The sequence below is a fragment of the Mus caroli genome, chromosome 6, assembly GCF_900094665.2.
Source record: "Mus caroli chromosome 6, CAROLI_EIJ_v1.1, whole genome shotgun sequence".
In the NCBI taxonomy this organism is placed as follows: Eukaryota; Metazoa; Chordata; class Mammalia; order Rodentia; family Muridae; genus Mus; species Mus caroli.
The window spans coordinates 130,029,260-130,051,863 of record NC_034575.1 but is presented as its reverse complement, the minus strand read 5'-3'; the positions used below and the strand labels follow the sequence as shown (position 1 = coordinate 130,051,863).

The following is a 22,604-nucleotide window of genomic DNA, read 5'->3' as shown; positions in this document are numbered from 1 at the left end:
CTGTGATACATCCAATAGCTGACTGTGAACATCCACTCCTGTGTTTGCTAGGCCCCGGCATCGTCTCACAAGAGACAGCTATATTTGGGTCCACTTCTTTTAAAGAAAGTTCTGGTATATTGACAGATGATTGACAAACAGTAAAGTGTATCATTTCCAATTTCTGGATTTTGAAAATTTCAAGCTGACTTTAAAAAAAATTTTAGATGAAATGTGAGAATAATGCTGCATGCCATTCTTGTTTAGAAAGACTCTCCAGGATCTATTGTTGGTCAGGTGGAAACTATGACCAACAGAATGAAAGTTATCAGTAAAAGCTCCATTCAGGTCAGTGTAATTCTTGCTGGACATCCAAGTTCTGAGGATTTCCTTAAATCCCATGAATTCCCTCTATTATTACACACTCCACTCAGCTCCACCCCTTGTCCTGTTTCTATTTGTTTCTTTTCAGACTTGAACTAATTTTCCTACCTGGAAGGAGATGAGCCACAGCGAACATCCTGCCTCTACACTGAAGGTATGTGTGTCTTTCCATCCTTAGATGTTTCCATGATATGTGCCACACCATCCTGTTACCAACATCCTATCTACATGAATGAATCTTACCATGAAAATGATGGATAATTCTGAATCTTCAGATTGTTTACTTACTTTGCCCAGGGTTCCTTCAGAGTCTGAATGTACTATTATCAACAATTTCAAATCACTTCATGTTCACTGCCAGCTATACTACATTTGGCAACCACTCTTAAATTTGGTTCATTAAGTCTTTTATTGCTCTTTAGATACTGAATTATCAGTGTATCCAATTGCTCATTCTTCATCTATCCCAGCATCTACGACATCCTTCATCTTCTTTGGTGACAGTTACCTTTACAATGCAGGCACTGGAAGCAGTTGATTGGAGTTGGATACAATCTGGTGGTGTTTCTTGATAGAAATAAGGAGTTGTCTTGCTTTGTGGATTAGCTAATCCTCATCTTGATTGGTCACAGCATACGAAGAGTTTTCCATCTTAAATTCAGGGATAGCAAAGACCTATTGCATCAGGTAACAGGTAAAGTATATTAAAAGCATGACCTGACCAACTTGTACAATACTAAGCACAATCTATATGTACAATAACTATTGACCAATGTGGATAAACTATAAAAAAACTTTAAAAATATTTAAATCTCAATAAACATGTACTTATGTGTGAACATTGTATATATGTATTCATGAATGTGAGATAAGAAGATAATATTATTTTTACTACTTAATATTAAAAGATTAAAGATCCTTATGAAATTGTGAAACATCAGAATAAGAGAGTTAAGGACCTCATATGGCAAGGTCTCTGAAATTTGCAGTACTTATAAAGCCTTATAACTAAGAAAGTCCCATATGTGTTAATATTTTGTAGTTTTTTTATATATTTGAGGATTTTTAAAAATGTCTTGCACAAAACAGTCATAGAAATATATACACTGATCAAAATGTAAGTAAGTGATGAAAATAATGTGTTTTTATCTTCATGCAAGCATGAGTTTCCAACCTTTACTTTATCATTGTCCAAAAAAATTCTACAGGAGCTGTGCGTGAGCAAAGCAGTTCTTGTCTGGCACTTCTGAGTTGTGTGAGGAGACACATTATCACGGAAAGAGATTCAGACTCTGACACTGTCAAACCTGTATGTTTGGTCCTCTTTTACTGTGTAGGCAGAGTTACAAAAAAAATGTTATGAGAACCAACTCAGAGAGTGACAAAAATTTTCTAAATGTCATTTTTAAAAATTATATTTCAAATGGAAATGTGAGCAAATCTTTATAATATATAAAATGCAGCATCTTTTAAAGACAATATTTGTTATCTGCCATAGCATACTTGCAATCATTTTAATCTTTGAATTAATAATTGGAATTTTAGGAAATGGGTTCATGGCCCTGGTGCACTGTATGGACTGGGTTAAGAGAAAGAAAATGTCCTTAGTTAATAAAATTCTCACTGCTTTGGCAATCTCCAGAATTTTTCATCTCAGTTTATTGCTTATAAGTTTAGTCATATTCTTTTCATATTCTGATATTCCTATGACTTCAAGGATGACACAAGTCAGTAATAATGTTTGGATTATAGTCAATCATTTCAGTATCTGGCTTTCTACATGCCTCAGTGTCCTTTATTTTCTCAAGATATCCAATTTTTCTAACTCCTTTTTTCTTTATCTAAAGTGGAGAGTTGAAAAAGTAGTTTCAGTTACACTGCTGGTGTCACTGCTCCTCCTGATTTTAAATATTTTATTAATTAACTTGGAAATAAGCATATGCATAAATGAATATCAAAGAAACATATCATGCAGCTTCAGTTCTTATTACTATGCAAAGTGTCACAGGCAGGTGTTAAGCCTTCACATTATTTTCCTGTCTGTCCCCTTTGTTTTGTCACTGTCAACTCTTCTCCTGCTCATCTTCTCCCTGTGGACACATCACCAGAGGATGCAGCAGCATGTTCAGGGAAGCAGAGATGCCAGAACCACTGCCCACTTCAAAGCCCTACAAACTGTGATTGCATTTTTCCTACTATATTCCACTTTTATTCTGTCTGTCTTAATACAAATTTGGAAATATGAATTACTGAAGAAAAATCTTTTCATTATATTTTGTGAGGTTGTATATATAGCTTTTCCAACATTCCATTCATATATTCTGATTGTAGGAGACATAAAGCTGAGACAGGCCTGCCTGCCTCTCTGTATTATCACAGCTGAAATTCAGGCTACACTATGTAGAAACTTTAGATCACTAAAGTACTTTAGACTATGTTGTGTATTCTAGACAAAAATTAATTGATACAAATGTCTTTTGTATTTTTCATTTTACATTTTAAATATTCTTTAATTTTGACCGCATGAAATTGATTTCTGCTTGCAATTATCACTAATTAAAACTATTAATAATTTAGCTAGTTGTATACAAGGTTATTTCTTAATATACATATCATAAAAGGACCTCACTAAAATATAAATATATCAAAATTTTACCTATTATCTATCAACCCACTAAAATATAAATATATCAAAATTTTACTTATTATCTATCAACCATCAGTCATGGAAATTTTGACTTATAGACTATGCTGTATATGTCTTAATATACATAACGAACTGTGATAAAAGCATATAAGTGAAAGAATATAATATAAAATATGTGAATAAAACTTTGGAGAAATAATATGTAGTATAATATGAAATTAAAAGAGTAGGAATAAGGGTAGTTTATTAAATACAGAGCCCAATTTGGAAATATTTTGGTCAATTCTTTGGATCTATCAGGCTCCTGTGTTTGTGTTAAATAGATTTTTATTAATTTCATTATCAACTATTATTAAATACTTTCATGGGTATAAAAACAATGTAATTTACATTTCTATGTGCAATGCTTGTTACTTTAGGTAACAGTGTAATCTATTTTATTTTATTGCCCTAGTACAAGAAATAAATGTTTATGATAGTTTTAAAATATATATTTAAATATTAATTTTGATTGAATTACCATAATATCATGTGTAGTAATTTATTTTTATCAACACCAGATCTTCTTATATGTACCTGTTCTTAATATTTATTGTATATTAACATTTAAAAACCTATACAATTAAATGAATTAATGCAACAATGCCAAATAGTTAGTTGTACAATATGATAAATAGGCAGTAGAACTTGTTGAGATGCCAACTATTTTATGCAGTTATATCGTGAGTATGATATGATTCTGAATTGTACTAAAGATGAAGAATGCATTGTTCAGTCATAATTTTATTATTAAAAATTTCTGTATCAAATCTAAAATATACTTTTCCATACTCCACACAATATGCATTCATTTATTTAAAAAATATTTATAATTAATAACTACCTATTTTACCACTTGAATAAATTTTAATGAGAAACCAGAGCTCTGAAATAAACAAATTTAACATCTTTTACAAGCTGTCCAAGATTTATATTCTTCTACTTGGCATGTTTTCTTTTGTAAGGTTTTGTATCACTATTCTAAAAATTTAAGGCTTCTTGTCCAGGTTTATAACTGTTGGACTAATATTATTCCTACAAAAAACAAACAAAATGTAATCTCCCCCTCCCCTCAGCCTGAAACCTGGTTGCTCAGGTTTCACTATTAGCAAGAAGAGAGCATGAGGTGGAACCTGCTGCCCTATCTTTCTGCCACTCCCACTGCTGCCTGCCGCCTGGCTGTTCCAGAGCCAAACACGTGGTCACCTGAAACTGGCCTCCAGGATGATTTGGCGGGAATGGGTCCCTTTCCCCTGCTTCATAACCCAGTGTCTGGAATAGTAAAATTGAACCTTGATCAGACCATTGTCTTGGTTTCATCTTTCTCACGTCACCTAGCCCCCTTTTCTCTTCCAGATTCCAGGATGCCTTTCAGGTTAGAACCCAGACATGTGAGCTGCTGGCTGGCTGCAACAACAAAATATATAAATATAATTGTGTTTGGTCGCTAAACCAAATAAGAATTGTGAAATGTCATCAACAGCTGTCAGATGTGATAGCACATGACCGAATCCCAACACTTGAAAGACAGAGATAATGGAAACCTACGATGTAAGGGCAACTTTGTTGGACAATGATCTTCATTTTACTTAAGGCTACTTAGAAAGACCCAGTATAAACCTAAACTATAATTAATATATTACAGTGATTATTTCTGTGTGATATTCAATTAATGTCTGCATCTTTATTTAATGTGTTAGATTAATGCTAAGAAATAAATGAAAAATTTGACAATATGAAGGTGAAATGGAATGTCAAAATATAATTGATAAGATTAATTTATTAGGCCAGTGCCAGGCCACCTTGTACCAGTGCCAGGCCACCTTGTACCCAAACTTGGCGGACAGTCCTACAGTCCCCAGAGGACTCCGCACCCCACAGGCACCCTAGCAGGCCCAGGATCTTAGGATCACTGGTGATTGGAAAACCACATCTGTTCCAACAGAACCAGGGCTACCAGGGACGACCAGAAGCATGGACACAAGAATCCCGTCCAACCAGTGGGTCAGGTTTCTTCCTGTTGGTGCTGGTCTACCTTGGTTTCAAACTCAGCAGACAGCCCCATGGTCTCCAGAGGATGTACCACTTCCAGACATTCTAAAATGCCCAGGATGTTAGGATCCCAGGATCATAGGATCCCAGGATTCCCAGGAGCTTGGCCACAACAGGATCTCAGGGTCTCAGAGGAAGATTGACTGCCAAGAACTCTGACACACACAGAATCTCAGCATTGCAGGATCCCAGAATCCCAGGATCACAAAGAAAGCTGGAATCTGTTAAGTTCTGACTAAACAAGGGTTACAGGAAGGACAGGCTCCAATCAGATATATCTAGGGCAGGGAGCACTTGAGATAATGAAGTGGTGGGAGGCAGGCATAAAAACAGAAGCAACATAAACTAAGGTTACTTGGCATCATCAGAACCCAATACTCCCACCACAGCAAATCTTGGATACACCATCATAAAAGAAAAGCAAGATATGGATCTAAAGTCACTTCTCATGATGATGATGGAGGACTATAAGAAAGACATAAATAACTTCCTTAAAGAAACACAGGAGAACACATCCAAACAGATGAAAGAATTGAACAAAACCATCCAGGATCTAAAAATGGAAGTAGAGACAATAAAGAGCTCACAATTTGACAAGGTAGCTAAAACCATCCAATGGAAAAAAGACAGCATTTTCAACAAATGGTGCTGGAACAACTGGTGGTTATCATGTAGAAGAATGCGAATTGATCCAGTCTTATTTCCTAGTAAAAACTCAAGTCTAAGTGGATCAAAGACCTCCACATAAAACCAGAGACACTGAAATTAATAGAGGAGAAAGTGGGGAAAAGCCTCAGACATATGGACACGGGGGGGGGGGATCCTAAATAGAACAGTAATGGCTTGTGCTGAAAGATCAAGAACTGACAAATGGGACTTCATAAAATTGCAATGCCGAGCCGGGCGTGGTGGCGCACTCCTTTAATCCCAGCACTCGGGAGGCAGAGGCAGGCGGATTTCTGAGTTCGAGGCCAGCCTGGTCTACAAAGTGAGCTCCAGGACAGCCAGGGCTATACAGACAAACCCTGTCTCAAAAAAACAAAACAAACAAACAAACAAACAAAAAAATTGCAATGCCTCTATAAGGCAAAAGACACTGTCAATAGGACAAAGAGGCCACCAACAGATTGGGAAAGGATTTTTACCAATCCTAAATCTGATAGGGGACTAATATCCAATGTATACAAAGAGCTTAAGAAGCTGGACTCCAGAAATTCAAATAACCCCATTAAAAATGGGGTACAGAGCTAAACAAAGAATTCTCAACTGACGAATACCGAATGGCTGAAAAGCACCTGAAAAAATGTTCAACATCCTAAGTCATCAGGGAAATGAAAATCAAAACAACCTTGAGATTCCACCTCACACCAGTCAGAATGGTTAAGATCAAAAATTTAAGTAGCAGCAGATGCTGGCAAGGATGTGGAGAAAGAGGAATACTCCTCTATTGCTGGTGGGATTGCAAGTTTGTCCAACCACTCTAGAAGTCAGTCTGTAGGTTCCTCAGAAAATTGGACATAATACTACCGGAAGATCCAGTAATAACTCTCCTGGGCACATATCCAGAAGATGTTCTAACTGGTAAGAAGGACACATGCTCTACTATGTTCATAGCAGCCTTATTTATAATAGCTAGAAGCTGGAAAGAACCCAGATGTCCCTCTACAGAAGAATGGATATAGTAAATGTGGTACATTTACACAATGGAGTACTAATCAGCTATTAAAAACAATGAATTTATGAAATTCTTGGACAAATGGATGTGTCTGGAGGATATCATCCTTAGTGAGGTAAACCAATCACAAAGAAGTCATTAGATATGCACTCACTGATAAGTGAATATTAGCTCAGAAACAGAACACCCAAGATACAATTTTGAAAAACACAAGGCAATCAAGAAGAGGGAAGACCAACATGTGGATACTTCATTCCTCCTTAGAATAGGGAACAAAATATCCATGAAAGGAGTTACAGAGACAAATTTGGAGCTAAGATGAAAGAAAGGATGGTCTATCCAGAGACTACCCCACCCGGGGATCCATCCTATAATCAGCTACCAAAACCAGACACTATTGCATATGCCAGCAAGATTTTGCTGAAGGGACCCTGGCATAGCTGTCTCATATGAGGCTATGCCAGTGTCTGTCAAATACAGAAGTGGATGCTCACAGTCATCTATAAGATGGAACACAGGGCCCCCAATGGAGAAGATAGAGAAAGCACCCAAGGAGCTGAAGGGGTCTGCAACCCTATAGGTGGAACAACAATATGAACTAACCAGTACCCCCAGAGTTCATGTCTCTAGCTGCATATGTAGCAGACGATGGCCTAGTTGGCCATTACTGGGAAGAGAAGCCCCTTTGTATTGCAAACTTTATATGCCCCAGTCCAGGGGAATGCCAGGGCGAAGAAGTGGGAGTGGGTGGGTAGGGGAGCAGGGCAGGGGGAGGGTATAGGGGACTTTCAGGATATCATTTGAAATGTATAAAAAGGAAATATCTAATAAAAATATTATAAAAAATAAAAAACAGTATAAAAAGAAAAAAGGAAAAAAAGAAATCACAAAGGGAGACAACTCTGGAAAAAGAAAACCTAGGTAAGAAGTCAGGAGCCATAGATACAAGTATAACAAACAGAATAAAAGAGATAGAAGAGAGAATCTCAGGGGCAGAAGATACCATAGAAAACATTGACACAGCAAAGAAAATGTGAAATGCAAAAAGATCCTAACCCCTAAAATCCAGGAAATCCAGGACACAATAAGAAGACCAAACCTAAGGATAATAGTTATAGATGAGAAGGAAGATTTCCAATTTAAAGGGCCAGTAAATATCTTCAACAAAACTATAGAAGAAAATTTCCCCACCCTAAAAAAGAGATGCTCATGAACATATAAAAAACCTAAAGAATTCCAAATAGTTTAGATCAGACAAGAAACTCTTCCTGTCACTTAATAATCAAAACATCAAATGCACAAAACAAAGAAAGAATATTAAAGGAGTAAGGTAAAAAGGTGAAGTAACATATCAAGCCATACCTATCAGAATTACACCAGATTTCTCCCCAGAGACTATGAAAGCCAGAAGATATTGGGCAGTTGTCATACAGACCTAAGAGAGCACAAATGCCAGCCCAAGATACTATACCCAGCAAAACTCTCAATTACTATAGATGGAGAAAACAAAATATTCCATGACAAAACAAAATTTATACAATATCTTTCCACAAATCCAGCCCTTCAAAGGCTGGATTATTTATTTATTAATTATTTATTTTAATAAAGCGAAAACTCCAACACAAGGAGAGAAACTATGCTCTAGAAAAAGCAAGAAAGTAATCTTTCAACAAACCTAAAAAGAGATAGCCACATGAACAAAATTTCAACTGTAATAACAAAAATAACAGGAAGCAACAATTACTTTTCCTTAGTATCTCTTAATATCAATGGACTCAATTCCTCAATAAAAAGATATAGATTAACAGACTGGTTACTTAAACAGGACTCAACATTTTGCTGCTTACAGGAAATCCACCTCAGTGACAAAGACAGACACTACCTCAGGGTAAAAGACTGGAGAACAATTTTCCAACCAAATGGTCTGAAGAAACAAGCTGGAGTAGCTATTCTAATATTGAATAAAATGAACTTTCAACCTAAAGTTATGAAAAAAGATAACGAGGGACACTTCATACGGATCAGGGGTAAATTTTACCAAGATGAACTCTCAATTCTGAATATCTATGCTCCAAGTGCAAGGGCAGCCACATTCATCAAAGAAACTTTAGTATGGCTGAAAACACATATTAGACCACACACAATAATAGTGGGAGACTTCAACACCCCACTCTCATAAATGGACAGATCCTGGAAACAGAAACTAAACAAGGACACAGTGAAACTTACAGAAGTTATAAAACAAATGGATTTAACTGATATCTATAAAACATTTTATCTTAAAACAAAAGGTTTTGCCTTTTTCTCAGCACCTCATGGCACCTTCTCCAAAACTGACCATATAATTGATTAAAAAAAAAAACAGGCTTCACAGATACAAAAATATTGAAAAAGTCCCATGCATCCTATCAGATCACCATGGACTAAGGCTGATCTTCAATAAAAACATAAATAATAGAAAGCCCACATACATGGAGAAGCTGAACAACACTCTACTCAGTGATAACTTAGTCAAGGAAGAAATAAAGAAATTAAAGACTTTTTAAAGTTTGATGAAAATGAAGCCATAGCATATCCAAATTTATGGGACACAATAAAAGTAGTCCTAAGAAGAAAACTCGTAGTTCTGAGTAGCTTCAAAAAGAATCTGGAAGACCATATATGAGCAGCTTTATAGCACACCTAAAATCTCTAGAGCAAACATAAGTAAATTCACCCAAGAGGAGTAGATGGCAGAAAATAATCAAACTCAGGGCTGAAGTAAACCAAATAGAAACAAAAAGAATTATTCAACAAATCAACGAAACCCAGAGCTGGTTCTTCGAGAAAAACATCTTGATAGATAACCCTTAGTTAGACTAACTAGAGGGCACAGGGACAGTATCCTAATTAACAAAATCAGAAATGAAAAGGGATACATAACAACAGAAACTGAGGAAATTCAAAACATCATTAGATCCTACTACTTAAGGTGATACTCCACACAACTGGGAAATCGGGAAGAAATGAACAATTTTCTAGACAGATACCAGGTACCAAAGTTAAAACAGGATCAAATTATCGATCAAAACACTTCCATATTGCCCCCCAAATAGAAATGGTCATTAAAATTCTCCCAACAAAAAACAAAGCCCAAGACCTGATGGGCTTAGTGCAGAGTTCGATCAGACCTTCAAAGAGGACCTAAATCCAATACTCCTCAAACTATTCCCCAAAATAGAAACAGAAGGTACTCTACCTAGTTCATTCTAGAAAGCCACAATTACTCTGATACGTAAACCACACAGAGATCCAACAAAGAAAGACAAATTCAGACCAATTTCCCTTATGAATATTAGAATATTCAGAAATACTCAATAAAATTCTCACAAAACAAATCCAAGAACACATGAAAAGGATCATCCATCATGATCAAGTAGGCTTCATCCCAGGCATGCAGGAATGGTTCACTGTACAGAAATCCATCAACGTAATCTACTATGTAAACAAACTCAAAGACAAAAACCACATGATGACCTCATTAAATGCTGAGAAACATTCGACAAAAATCCAACAATTATTTATGATAAGACTCTTCGAAAGATCAGGAGTTCAAGGCCCATATATGAACATAATAAAAGCAATATACAGCAAACCAGTAGCCAGCAGCAAACTAAATGGAGAGAAACTTGAAGCAATCCCACTAAGATCAGGGACTAGACAAGGCTGCCCATTTTCTCCCTACCTATTCAATATAGTACTTGAAGTCCTAGAGGAGCAATTTGACAACAAAAGGAGATCAAGGGAATACAAATTGAAAAGAAAGAAGTCAAAATATCACTATTGGCAGATGATATGATAGTATATATAAGTGACCCCAAAAATTCCACCAGAGAACTCCTAAACCTGATAAACAACTTCAGTGAAGTAGCTGGATATAAAATTAACTCAAACAAATCAGTGGCCTTTTTCTACACAAAGGATAAACAGGCTGAGAAAGAAATTAGGGAAACAACCCCCTTCAAAAGTGTCATGAATTATATAAAATACCTTGATGTGACTATTACTAAGGAAGAGAAAGATCTGTATGATAAGAACTTCAAGTCTCTGAAGAAAGAAATCAAAGATCTCAGAAGATGGAAAGATTTCCCATGCTCATTGATTGGCAGGATTAATATAGTAAAAGTGGCTATCTTGCGGAAAGCAATATACGGATTCAATGCTATCCCCATTTAACTCAATTCTTCACAGAGTTAGAAAGGGCAATTTGCAAATTCATCTGAAACAAACAAACAAACAAACAAAACTTAGGATAGCAAAAACTATTCTCAACAGTAAAAGCACCTCTTGTGGGATCACCCTGCCTGACCTCAAGGTGTTCTACAGAGCAATTGTGATTAAAAACTGCATAGTACTTGAACAGTGACAGACAGGTAGATCAATGGAATAGAACTGAAGTCCCAGAAATGAATCCACACACCTATGGTCACTTGATCTTTGACAAAGGAGCTAAAACTATCCAGTGGAAAGAAGACATCATTTTCATCAAATCATGGTGGCTCAACTGGTGATTAGCATGTAGAAGAAGGTAAATTGATCCATTCTTTTTGTTTGTTTGTTTGTTTTGTTTTTGTTTTTGTTTTTTGTTTTTTTTGTTTTTTTTTTGATTTTTAATATTTTTATTACATATTTTCCTCAATTACATTTCCAATGCTATCCCAAAAGTCCCCCATAGCGCCCCCCACTTCCCTACCCACCCATTCCCATTCTTTTGGCCCTGGCATTCCCCTATATTGGGGCATATAACAAAACTCAAGTCTAAGTGGATCAAGGAACTCCACATAAAACCAGAGACACTGAAACTTCTAGAGGAGAAAGTGGGGAAGAGCCTCAAAGATTTGGGCAAAGGGGAAAATTTCCTGAACAGAACAATAATGGCTTGTGCTGTAAGATTAAGTATACACAAATTGGACCTCCTAAAATTGCAAAGCTTCTATAAGGCAAAGGACGCTGTCAGTAAGACAAAATGCTAACCAACAGTTGGGAAAATGTCTTTACAATCCAAAATTTGATAGGGGGCTAGTATCCAATATATATAAAGAACTAAAGAAGTTGGACTCCAGAAATTTAAGTAACCCTATTAAAAATGGGGTACAGAGCTAAACAAAGAATTCTCAGTTGAAGAATACCAAATGGATTAGAAGACCCTAAAAATAGTTCAACATCCTTAATCATCAAGGAAATGCACATCAAAACAACCCTGAGATTCCACCTCACACCAGTTCAGAATGGCTAAAATCAAAAATTCAGGTGACAGCAGATGCTGGCGAGGATGTGGAGACAGGGGGATTGTCCTCCATTGTTAGCTGGGGATTGCAAGCTGGTTCAACCACTCTGGAAATCCTTAGAAAATTGGACATAGTGCTACTGGAATATCCAACAACACCACTCCTGGGCATATACCCAAAAGATGCTCCATGTTGTAATAAGGACAAATGCTCCACTGTGTTCACAGCAGCATTATTTATAATAGCCAGAAGCTGGAAAGAACCCAGATGTCCCTCAACAGAGGAATGGATACAGAAAATGTGGTACATTTACACAGTGGGGTACTTCTCTGCTATTAAAAACAATGAATTCATGAAATCTTAGACAGATGGATAGATCTGGAGGATATCATCTGGAGGTAACCCAATCACAAAAGAACACGCATGATATGCACTCACTGATGAGTGGATATTAGCCCTGAATCTTAGAATACCCAAGATACAATTTGCACATCACATAAAACTCAAGAAGAAGGAAGACCAAAGTGTGGACACATCAATCCTTCTTAGAAGGAGGAACAAAATATCCATGGAAAGAGTTACAGAGACAAATTTCAGAGCAGAGACTGAAGGAATGACCATCCAGAAACTGCCCCACCTTGGGGTCTATCCCATAAACAACTGCCAAACCCAGACACTATTGTGAATTCCAACAAGTGCTTGCTGACAGGAGCCTGATATAGCTGTCTCCAGAGAGGCTCAGCCAGTCCCTGTGCGCCTTTAATCCCAGCACTTGGAATGCAGAAGCAGGTGGATTTCTGAGTTCAAGTCCAGCCTGGTCTACAAAGTGAGGTCCAGGACAGTCAGGGCTATACAGAGAAACACTGTCTTGACAAACAAACAAACAAACAAACAAACAAACAAACAAATGAAGTGGATGCCCACAGCCATCCATTAGATGAAGCACAGGGTCTCCATTGAAGGAATTAGAGAAAGTACCCAAGCAGCTGACTAGGTTTGCAGCCCCCTAGGAAGAACAATATTAACTAACCAGTAATCAGACAGCTCCCTGGGAGTAAACCACCAATCAAAGAAAACATATGGATGGACTATGACTCTAGCTGCATATGTAGCAGAGGTTGGCCTATTTGATCATCAATGGGAGGATATGTCCTTTGTCCTGAGAAGGTTCTATTCCCCAGTATAGGGGAATGCCTGGGCCAGGAAGCAGGAGTGGGTGGGTTGGGGAACACAGGGAGGGGGGCGAAGATAGATTTTCGGAGGGGAAACTAGGAAAGGGGATAACATTTGAAATGTAAATAAAGAAAATATATAATAAAAAGATTAGTTTATTGACCAATAAGAATCTATATGGTTCTTGTTTTCATATGTTATGAAGTGACTATTTGCTGACATTGCAAACTTAATGGCCTGAGGGTATTACAGACAGAATTCAGAATCAGTGTCTCTATTTCCTGATAAATTTTCTTTTTGTCTTTCTAAAACGTATTAAAAGATCTCCACATAGTGACTCTTGTAGAGATCTTTTAGGTAGAGAATGTTTTCATTTCATCCAGAAATCATAGATAGTAACTCTGGTAGAGATTGTTCTGTTAGAGCAAATTGGAATTTGCTACAACTTAAATAGAATACATATTTTTACATATATTTTGTGGTTTTCTATTTACATCATTTAGATTTTATGTATCATATATTGGTTGTGATTATTCTATACTCTATGAAATAAAAGTGATAGAGAAATGATTATGAAATTAAAGAAAGCATTTGAATTGTCAATGAATAATAAATTTAGATATCAATTTAACTATGAAGGTGATAAAATTTTTGCATTTCAAAATTTGATAGTTTCACAGGTCACACATAAGTAGATAGAGTTTAATTCACCTACCATGAAAATGCCTTTTCACAATTAGTGTGTCATTAGCAAACAACATTTGTAGAATGATGTAATGTGATGTATTCCAGGGTACACATTCAGCCCAGATAAAACACTAACGACAAACAAAAATAATGATTTCACCCATGTTCAGCTTATTGAACCATTGAGTTTATTTGAGTTGTCTATGAGAGGATAGGAATGCGGTCACTTACTTACAGGGACATGGGTGTCTCAGGATAGGTGCATGTGTAAGAATTCTATCCCAGCAAAAGTCAGCACTTAGGAAAGATGCACGCCTTACAGGCAACTCAGAAGTAAAACATTCTCCTCTCCCCAGTGTTTGTTGTTGCTTAAATAACTCCGGATAAGAGAATTGTGCCTTGTGCATTCTAGGACCATCAGTAACCTAGTAAATTCTTACTCTCCTAGTATTCTGAGCTTCTCTCATCACTCTCAGTGTGGTGAGTTCAATCTAAAGGTGACAGCAAGACAGTATGTCTGCCAATTTGTCACAGGATAGACTCAGCTCTTCTTACTCTAGGATCAATATACTAAATAAAAGAAGTTATTCATGTTGTAATTCCATATCACACCACTCAGAGTTTTTTTAATTAGCATGAGGGAAGATAGAAGGGACAGGGTAGAGGAAGGAGAGAGAGAGAGAGAGAGAGAGAGAGAGAGAGAGAGAGAGAGAGAGAGAGAGAGAGAGAGAGAGAGAGAGAGAGAGAGAGAGAAGAGAGAAGGGAGAAGAGAGAAGGGAGAAGAGAGAAGAAGAGAGAAGAAGAGAGAAAAAGAGAGAAAAAGAGAAGAAGAGAATCAGAAATCCTCAAAGCTGTCCACACTTAGTTAATATTATTTTTAAAGAAAAAAATTTCATTAACTTTTAACTTAGCAGAAATCTTACTTGAAATGATCACTTTTTGTTCTCTTTGGGTTTTCATTTGGATTTATGAAACATTGTTCTCCTTAACTATAGAGCTAAAACCCATACCCAGAGTATCATAGAAAACATTAAAATTTGAAGAATCAAGAGACCTTTAAAACTAGTTTTGCAAATGAGAACCATTTCAATTATTTGAATGTGTTGCAATACTGTCTCTGCATCATAGAATTCAATGAGGTAGAATCTAAGGCCAGGTTGGAGAATTTGAATTTCAGGAATTATGTTCTCTGATTTCAGTGAACTAAATGGAGATAATTTTCCTTCCTGTCCTGGTGTTATGGGAAATACTGAGGTGGATTTCTCTTAAGTCAGCTGTCCAAATTTTGTCCAGACTTCTTCAGGACAACAATGTCATTAAGATCCACAGCAATATATATATATTTACTCTTTAGCCTTTGGGTCCAATTTATTACAGGTGATTGATTTACCTATATTCTTTTCTTAGTAAGCATGTTTCTGATATTGATGAAATGTAGAGTCACTTCCAGAGAGTGTCAAGATCATAACTAAAATACTTACATAAAGTTTCTATTATAAAAATGATTGGTTTTGGTTTTGTTATTTTTGTATCTATTATTTGAGGATTATTGATAAGAAAACTTCATGAGCTCTGTCTTTGAAGTATTTATTATTCATGGTTTTAAAACAAACCATTCCCAACTGGATAGCTCTAAGCAAAAAGATTGAGGTAAAGCTTAATTTAATTACAACTGACTCTAATGTTTTTTTATATATTTATAAACTTAAAATCTCCCTGTCATTAGTTTGGGGAAAAAAGTGGAAGCTAACCCAATTTTGAAGTTCACTAGGGCATTGTCAGGATTCAGATCTTCATTGAATTTTGTCCAGAGAAGCTATGCCTTTTCAAAGGGTATAAATAGAAAAATGATCATATTTAGAGAACCTGAAATTTAGATAAATTTGATAATTTGAGACCTTTCTGCCTTCAGGAAGACAACAAAACAAGCACTGCCAGGATTGATATCCCTATACAATAGCTCTATTCTCTTTATTAGAAATGAGTTAAGTCAAGCTCACACTCAAGGGATGACATAGCTTATACAAATAAATGGAAAGCAAAGGCGATCTCATTCCAGATTCTCTACTACACTAGCTGAAAGAGAGAAGCTACCATTCAGATATTGTCTTTCATGTCTCTTTGGCATTATATATTTAAAAATGTGCCCTGTTTTTTGTCAAAGAGAAGCTAAGGGAAAAAGAAACAGAGTGCATGCAGATTCTTGTTTGAAAGATGTTGCCTGTCATGTTCATGCAATTGGGATCCAATGTCTAACATGAAATTCCATCATTCTTTGGTATCTAGTCATGTGTTAAAGTTCTTTTCCTTAATTATTTGACTAAGCTCAAACAAAAATGACAGCAATGTAATATACAACGATTTCCATGCTGTTTTATTATTCCCAAAAAAGAACAAATTTGCCCCATTCATGAATTTCATGGATAGCTTTCTTCATCTTCCAAGATAATATTTCACTTGAAGCTTATAATCTGGTTTACTAACATGCAGAAGAAGCATATTATCTTGCATTGTACTGCTGCATACCTTTTGCAAACCCATGCATAGTTTTGGGTTTATCATGTCAGCTAGTAAAATTTTGAAACCCAGTACCTAGTTCACAACAAAAAATTAACATTTTCAGGAATTGTGATCATCTGAGATTTGCCTAAGTAACAAGTTATCACGGAGTTACCATGTTTTGAAACTATTTTATTAGTTTTTGAGAATTTCATATATTTTATTTTGATACTTTTTGCCCCTATCCCCAAGGGGATACATCCATTTTCATACTTATCTAACCTTGTGTCATCATTTTACCTTTAATCAAACAATTCCATATTGTGATGCCCATAAACTCTTGGGAGTAACCAAACACTTTCAAATTGGATTTAAATACTGTGATATGAAAATACTCCTTTGGGGACATGAACAAACATCTACTCTTCCATATTTGGAACTGCTGAGAAATCAAAATCCTAAAGTTTAACTTGGGACCTATTGAGTTTTATTGGGGTTACTAATGAAAACATTAAGGATTACTGATAGGAACATAAGTGGCTCAAAGACAGCTACATAAAACAAACAAACAAAAACCAAAAACCAAAAAACCTCACCGTAGCATGGGTCATTAGAGCTAGAGACTTGTATTGCATTACATAACCTGCAAGGCCTGCAGCTCAACAAGTTGAAGGGTTTCCTTTCCAGGTGATTCAGTTGTCCTAAACCTGTTGCAATTGGCTCTGCTTGTCAGAGACACTTTAGATGTCATAAAATATTGATCGAAATAAACACATCAAATTATTAACAGCACTCTTATTTTGGCATAGAGAAAGAAATGAAATTTTACTTGATTAAGCCTTTCTTTTAGCATTTGAATTTTGTGTAATAAGTGCTTCGACTGGTCATAAATAAAAATTAAAATAATATACAATTAATATAGATAAAACAGGTACAATAACTCTGGCTTTGGAATAGGTGAGGGAACTTAGCTATGACCCACTTACTTTTAAAGATAGTTCTGACATATTGACCGATGATTGACAAACATTAAGGTGCATCATTTCCAATGCACTGTACTTACTATTTTGAATTCATACTGACTTTTAATTGTATCTTGTAGGTGAAATGTTAGGATAATACTGTGTGCCATTCTCAGCTTGTATAGAAACACTCTCTCCCCAGGATCTGTTGTTTGTTGGGTAGAAACTATTATGATTCCAAGTCAGGATAAAAGATATCAGGAGAACTCTGTGCAGGTGAGTGTAATTCTTGCTTGAAATCCTAATCCTGAGGCCTTCCTGAAAGACCTTGGAGCCTTACTATCAGTACTCATTCCACTGAACCCCGCCCAAAGTCCTTCTTCTCTTCATACTTTACCTCATTTTGCTACCTGGAAGGATTCAAGCTACAGGGAACATCCTGCCTCTACACTGAATGTATGTGTGTAGTTCCATTCTTAGATGTTTTCCCTAATATGTCCCACATCAGTCTGTTAGGTCTTCTTCATGGAACTTACAAACCAAAAGATGGAGATTTCTAAGTCTTCAAATTGTTTACTTTCCTTCTGCAGTATTGCTTCAGGTACTGAAAGTATTATTAATCAGAGACTTTAAATCATTACATGTTATTCTTTGCCATCTACACCATATTTGGCAAACAAATTACATTCTGTATTTCTCTTTAGATAGTGAATTATGACTATATCAAAGTGTACTTTCTTCATGTTTCCCAGCATGTCTGACATTCTTCTTCTGCTTGGGTAACAATCAGTTGTGTTTACAGTACAGATGCTGGAGGAACGTTAAGGGAGAGGTGACTACAATCTGATGATGTTTACTTCTAATGGAAGAATCTATTGTACCATTCAAAAGAGGGACCAAAAATAAGGAGGTGTCTTACTTTGCGGATGAACTAATCTTTGTTGATTTGTCACAACAAATTTCCCTTCTTACATTCATGGATAGTGCAGTCCTATTACATCAGGTAACATGGAAAGCTCATAATAAACATGACCTGACCAACTTGGACAATAATGAGCATGATCTATCTGCACAATAACATCGGCCAATGTAGATACATTATAGAAAAATTTTAAAATTATTTGAATCTCAATAAATACATACTTACAGGTGAACATAGTGCAGATGTATATGCGTATATGAGATAATGAGAAAATATTGTTTTAATACTTAATATTGGAAGATTAAAAATCCTCATGACAATGTTACAGAGATAAGAATATGAAAGATAAGGACATCATATATAAGGCCTCTGAAAGTTGCTGTACTTATAAAGCCTTATACCTAAGAGAGTCTCAGATTTGTTAAAATTTTGTTCTTTCTTTATATTCATTATAATTTCTAAAAGTCTCCTCCACAGGAGAGTAAAGGTCATATGAAAATACATAGATTGAAGCAAATACAGGTAGGTAATGAAACACATTCTATTTTCCTTGGTGCAAAAGCATGTAAGTTTCCAATCTTTTCTTTATCATTGGCTAGAAAATACCACAGGAGCTGTGTGTGAGCTAATCTTTGTTGGTATGACTTTCCTGAGCTGTGTGACAAGACATATTTTTATGGAATTAGCTTCAGACTTCATCACTGTAATATCTCCATGTTTGTTCCTCTAATAATGTATGTGAGAGATTTAAGTATAAATATTGTATGAGAATGAACTCAGAAATCATCAAAAATCTTCAAAACTGCACGTTAAAAATCACACTTCAAATGAATATATTTGTAATTCTTTAGAACTAGTACATAAAATGGAGCATCCTTTGAAGGGAACATTTGATATCTCCCAAAGCATACTTCTAACCATTTTATTCATTGAATTAATAATTGGACTTATAGGAAATGGATTCATGGCCTTGGTACACTGTATAGTTTAGGTTAAGAGAAAAAAATTTCATTAGTTAATCAAATCCTCACCACTTTGGCAACTTCCAGAATTTGTCTGCTCTAGTTCATGCTAATACATCTCCTGATTACTACTGCATGCAGATTTAGCTAGTTCAAGAACGATGGTGCAATTTGCTAGTACTCTATGGACTATATCTAACCATATCAGCATCTGGCTTGCTACATGCCTTGGTGTCTTTTATTTTCTCAAGATAGCCAATTTTTCTAACTCTATTTTTCTCTATCTAAAATGGCGAGTTCAAATATTAGTTTCAGTTACAATTTTGGTGTCTCTGTTCCTCTTGTTAAATATTTTGCTAGTTAAATTTGAGATTAACATGTGTATAAATGAATATCATCAAATAAACATACCATACAGCTTCACTTCTTATTACCAAATTGTCAAATACAGGTGTTAAGCCTTCAAATTTTTTTTGGTCTGTCCCCTTTATTTTGTCCCTTTCAACTTTTCTACTGCTCATCTTCTTCCTGTCAACACATCACAAGAAGATACAGCAGAATATTCAAGGATACAGAGATGCCAGCACAATGGCCCACTTCAAAGCCTTGCAAACAGTGATTGCCTTTCTCTTAATACACTCCATTTTTATACTGTCACTGTTACTACAACTTTGGAAACATGAATTAACAAAGAAAACTCCTTTCGTTGTATTTTGTCAGGTTGTATATATAGCTTTTCCTTCATCCTATTTATATGTCTTGATTCTGGGAGACAGAAAGCTGAGACAGGCCTGTCTCTCTGTGTTGTGGAGGCTGAAATGCAGGCCAAATTATGTGGGATAAAATCTCTTTGTGCTTTCACTTCCAATTCTTAAATATTCTTTGATTTTGACTGAATAAATTTGGTGTTTTATTTACAACAACCACTAATTAAACTATTATTAACTTACCAAGTTTTGCATAAGGGTTTTTTGTTTGTTTGTTTGTTTGTTTGTTGAGACAGGATTTCTCTGTGTAGACCTGCTGTCCTGGAACTCACTCTGTAGACAGGCTGGCCTCGAACTCAGAAATCTGCATGCCTCTGCCTCTCAAGTGCTGGGACTACAGCGGTGTGCCACCACTGGTGACATACAAGGTTATTTCTTAATTCTATTAAAACATAAACATGTCAAAACTATATAAATTTTTAATCAAATATTAATCTCAGAGATTTTGAGTTATGGCTTATATCATGTGTTAATATCTATAAAATATGATAGAAGCATATAATTGAAACTATATAATATACAATATGTAAATCAAACTTAGGAGAAGAAATGTATGGTATAATATAGAATTATAAACCATTGGAAATACTGGTATTTTATTGAATACAGATCTCAATTTGGAATTATTTTTGCCAGTTCTTCAGAGCCATGAGCCTATTGTGTTTGAGTTACTGCATATTTGTTATTAGTTTCATTATCAACCATTCTAATATACTTTTATAATTATAAAGATAATGTAATTTACATTTCTAAGTGCAAAGTATATTAATTTACTGTATGTAATATAATCAATTTTATTTTGATGTATAATTATAAGAAGTGCAAGATTATTATAGTTTTAAAATGTTAATTTGAAATTTTTATTTTTTATATTTTTAATGTTACATATAAATATTCTAATATGAAATATGTTATTGATGACCCCCACACAACTAATAGCAAATCTTCAAATGTATACCTGTTCTTACTATTTATTTTTCAGTAGACTTTAAAAACCTATAAAATTAAATCAATTCTTGAAATTGTTTCAAAGAATTTATTATACAATATGATACATATGAAATAGATCTTGGGGAGATGCCCAGTGTTTAATGCAGCTAAATCTTCAGTATGATATGTTTCTGAATTCTAGTAGAGATGACGAATTCTTAGTTCAGACATATTTTTATTCTTAAATCTTTTGAATTTCTGGGCCTAATTTTTAATACACTTACTCATAGTCACACAAGATGTTCACTCATTTCTTGAAACGTGTACAGTTAACATCCATCAATTGCACCATTTGAGTATATTTTAATGAGAAACAGAAGCTCTGCAATAAAGAAACCAAACATCTCTTACAAGCAGTTTCCAAGATAAGAACCTCTTATAGCTCCAGATCTTGGGAATTAAATGCATTGTAGAAAAGTGTTACTACTGAGGTACATCCATAAGAGTAACCCTAAGTGTCTCTGCCTTCAATCCATCTGTGTTCTCACACATGAATACTGCTAGGTTTCAGGTGATTACTCCAGGATACAGCAGAACATAAGGATTCAGTAGAAGGAAAGAGAAATATTCTTTCAATAGAGGGAACATACCACACAAATTCAGACAAACTACAAGAAGACATCCCTAGTAGAGTTGGTGGCAGGTAATCATTTCATAGACTGTATATTTTGTTGCTTAAAGCAAATGTTCCTGCTTACCAAATGCAAAACAGTTTCAAGGTAAGATGAAAAAGTCACCAACTCCCCATTAATCTCAGTGTGTGTATGTGGTATACCTATCAATGACATTTAATGGAGACTATGGCTCTTAATTTCTGTTTACAATCTACAGTGAAGGAAAAAAAAAAAAAACTAAGACACGTCTATGTTAAATTTCCTTCGAGGCCATGTGACTGATGGATAGAGTTTGAATGTTGACTCCACAGTAGTGGAGAGCTGGAATGTTGTAAATTCAGAGCCAAATTATCTTGATCTGTCTTTAGTTCTCCTAGTAGCTATGCAATATTGTCACTTTTACACTGATGTCATAATTTTATTATTATATAAATAATTTTTGAACTTGTTAATGTAAATACCAGTTATGTATGTATGTATGTATGTATGTATGTATGTATGTATGTATATGTGCTTATAATTTTATACAAGTTTGTATTTGTAATAATGGCATTATTGTAGAAAGGTTTGTATTGGCCATTTTCTTGCTGCTTTAATCAGACATCATGGCAATATTATGAAAAAAGAGATACTGATGAAGGAGATTTAACAGCTAGCACAGTGAGAGTGAATTAAGAAGTCACATGTACTTCTGCAAACACAAATCAGAGAGAATAAATGGAATCAAGATGTGACCTCTCAAAACCTGTCCTCTGTGAGCTACCCCTTCAGTGAAGCTATACCCCATCCCTCAAAAGTGCTTTGGACCTTGGCAATTGTAATAACTAAGACTGTAGAGAACACTTCTCATTCAAACCACCATATTACCCTCTCTGACACCTATAGACTTATGGCCATATCAGAATGTAAAATGTGTTTACTCCAATACCCCTACACCCTTTCATCTTTAATGTTTTAACTGTTGTTAAAACCCCAAAGTACTTTC

At 35.4% G+C, this 22,604-nt stretch overlaps 1 protein-coding gene and 1 pseudogene across 1 annotated transcript; both read left to right on the top strand.

Moving 5' to 3' along the window:
- The first annotated feature begins 1,820 nt into the window (after positions 1 to 1,820).
- On the top strand, positions 1,821 to 2,784 carry LOC110295824 (taste receptor type 2 member 117-like). Its single transcript, XM_021164199.1, is given in 2 exon segments — positions 1,821 to 2,717; positions 2,719 to 2,784. Coding segments are annotated over 2 exon segments (963 nt in total).
- Positions 2,785 to 19,151: 16,367 nt separating this feature from the next.
- Positions 19,152 to 20,123, top strand: LOC110295822 (annotated as a pseudogene).
- Positions 20,124 to 22,604: the final 2,481 nt, after the last annotated feature.